We start from the raw sequence: 2,922 nt of genomic DNA on the forward strand, positions 1-2,922 counted from the left end.
ATTTTCTCGTTGAGATTTCAAGAAAATGGGAAGAGACAATGAAAATCGATAGAGACGACGGTAACAGACGAACCGTCTAAATATACGCATGTTTCCCTAAATATATCGTGTCTGTGTTTTAAATAACACCGGAGGCAGTTGAACGACAACTATCTATTCTTAACGTAAAACACATCAAAATGCAATTTTTAATCTTACCGCTGTTAATACCAGGCGCGTTTTGCATTTCAAGTATAGCTTGCATAAATCTACGCGAAATATTGGAAATTAATGTAAACGAACAGTAAAAGTAACGTAAAACTGCCAGGAAGTGTCAGTCTTTTTTTAATTTTCTCTAGATTCCGATTATTGCAATAAAATGCTGGATCATCTGGGAATTTTTTCTTGAAAAAATGTCCAATTTACGCCCTAAACCCGCATTTCTGGCGAAAATTCACGTTTTAAACGCAACCCAATCAAACCCAGCAGTAGGACTTTTAGGAGTATTTCTTGGCAAAATTTGTCCCAACTGTGCGCTCTATTCGTGATATTCGAAGAACGCAAACTGCTGCAAGAAATCGATCAGCAATTGGAATTAAAGGGACTCGATGTTGGGACCAAATCAATAAGCCACAGGTCGGGAAATTATGGAGGCTCGTAACAATTTTTTGAAGAAGAAACCATGAGTATGAGACAAGATAATTAAAGAAATTATCACCGACTTGTAAAATGAGCTGGACCGAATACTCATCAGTCCCCAACTCTAAAAACATCGTTTTTCAAAGTTTAAGCAGCAAAATACCCTTCATTAGTAAGGTTTTGCTTACTTCTGCTCAAACGGCAAACTTTCGCCTTAATTTCAGGAAATTTCTTCTTGACTCAGACTCAAATTCGTCTATGATGTTTGATCTTAAAATAATGCCAACAAACATTTCCTGCTAAAAATGCGATTTTGAACAAAAAGTGCGGGTTTAGTGTGGGCACTTTATAATTAATAATTCAGTTATTGCATCATCAGTTTCTTTCATAAAAGACAGGGTGGTTCATTTAAAGTTATTGCCAGTCAAAGCTTGTGCTTTATACTGTATTTTGAGACACTTTTCGCGCTTGAAAATTTTGTAAGAACCACCTTTGTAGTCCATTTACTCTGCATTTATCAGCGCCAGTTAAAACGTTCAAATGCCATTCTGAGAAAACTTCCAGCGAACTTTCTAAGGCCAATGAATTATCGGGATCTTTTCCACCCAATCTATCACCCCATCTGTTTCCCACTTCAGCCCGAAGCGAGAGCATAAGCCGTTTTGTGTTCATAATGAACAATCACGTTCCTCCTTCGTTCATGGGCTCGGAAAATGCATGCGTTAAATTCCCATTAATTTCCTCCAAAATTCAAAAAATGCCAGAGATAAAATCCGACCCAAACAACCATCCTGTTGAAGCAAAAACTGTTCACTTACCAATGCTGATGACATAGAGGCCAAACAAAAAAAAGAGCAATGAGAACTTTCCATGCATTTCTCGGTCAAATGTGGCACATTACATTATTAATCGAGCTTTTACACCGTTTGTATTTTTTCGGGGGGCAACAGCAGCAAAAGAAGTCTCTGAAAGGGATTGATTGATATTTTCGATGAACGGCAGAAGAACGAAAAATTCTGGAGCGCGGGGCGTGAAGCTAACAGTCAGAGCGTCGCGACGCTTCTGATTTTGGATGCATCGGCGTCGTTTGTGAGATAGAGGAGACTGGAACAGGACCGAAACAGGACGTTTCATTATTGACCTTCCGTGCAGTGCACATGACGATTTTTCCAAACGAATTCTTGGCAAAGTTTTGTCGTGAAAAACAGCCGAAATGTTTTCCCTGGAAGGCTCAAGCTGACCTGGAGCGGAGCGAAATACCTGCAGGTCAGAAAAGATTGATCGAGTCTACTTCGCTTTAGCCGGTTTTCTAAGGTGGAAAAGCCCTCCCGATGGCTCAATTGGAGCGACGCTTCGGTCCGAAGGCCCGAACATGGGGAGAATGAAAAAATTGGCAACGAGACAGGTTCAGTTTCCTGCTGAGGTTTTATTATAATTCAGTAAACTTAAAAAGTATCACATGAGAATTTCTGGTAAATCCCTCTAAATATTAGAGCTGACTACTTGGCCGCCAGCTTCAGTTGGCGCTCAATGTCTTTGATGTAATTATCGGGAACATTGTGCTCTCTGGAAAAAATGCAAGGATTCAATAGGCGAACCATTCTTCTGCATACACTCACTTCAGCTTTTCAATCTTCTGCTTCAAATAATCCTCCACGCTTTTATCCTTCAGCACAAACTCCATTCTTTGGGCTTTGCCGTCCTCGAACCGCTCCTGCTGCCAATTGATCCTCTCCCGTTCTTTCTCATTGATCTGCCTGAGCAGCTCCTTTCGATGCTGGGCGATTTCGTCTTTTTTCTTCGCCAGCTTTTCCAAGTCCTTCTGGTGCAGTTCGTGTTGCACTTTCGCCACCTAAATTCACCCAGGCACATCAGCAAGCACCTGATAATGGGAATTTTTACCTTTTTAAAGTCTTCCTCATCCCGAGCCAGTGCCCTGGCCTGGGTGTTTCGAATATCCTCAATCTGTTTCGATCTGGCTTCGTGCAGTTCGATGACCATTTTCTGCTTTTTCAGGGCGGCTTGCTTTTCCTGCTCTCGCCATTCTCGTTCTTTCTGAAACAGCAATGAGTTTCAATTGAGTAGTAGCGGGGACTGAGTTATAACTGCATTTAGGAATGTTTTCCGGGCTTTGGAGCCGTGGTCTATGGGAATTTCTTCCTGACGTTTCGTCCACAACTGCGCTGGACATTATCAAAGGCGATGAGGCAGTGGGCGAAGTGATCTCCCGTGCTTTCCGACTAAGACTGGTTCAACTACTGGATCCCCTGTCGTATTTATGCGGCCACAGGGGATCCAGTAGTT

At 41.9% G+C, this 2,922-nt stretch overlaps 1 protein-coding gene across 1 annotated transcript in view; it reads right to left on the reverse strand.

Annotated features, from left to right (window-relative positions):
* Positions 1-2,012: 2,012 nt before the first annotated feature.
* LOC125504777 (golgin subfamily A member 6-like protein 1) overlaps positions 2,013-2,922 on the reverse strand; it is a 2,963-nt gene continuing 2,053 nt past the window's right edge. The window contains exons 2-4 of the mRNA XM_048667230.1: positions 2,521-2,673; positions 2,238-2,470; positions 2,013-2,184 (exon numbers count right to left, since the gene is read on the reverse strand). Of these exons, the coding sequence (XP_048523187.1) occupies positions 2,118-2,184; positions 2,238-2,470; positions 2,521-2,673 (453 nt within the window). The 3' untranslated portion in view covers positions 2,013-2,117. The remainder of the gene's footprint in view (positions 2,185-2,237; positions 2,471-2,520; positions 2,674-2,922) is intronic.

The sequence above is a fragment of the Dendroctonus ponderosae genome, unplaced genomic scaffold (genome assembly GCF_020466585.1).
Source record: "Dendroctonus ponderosae isolate FM_Combo_2020 unplaced genomic scaffold, Dpon_F_20191213v2 Dpon_F_20191213_6, whole genome shotgun sequence".
Classification (NCBI taxonomy): Eukaryota; Metazoa; Arthropoda; class Insecta; order Coleoptera; family Curculionidae; genus Dendroctonus; species Dendroctonus ponderosae.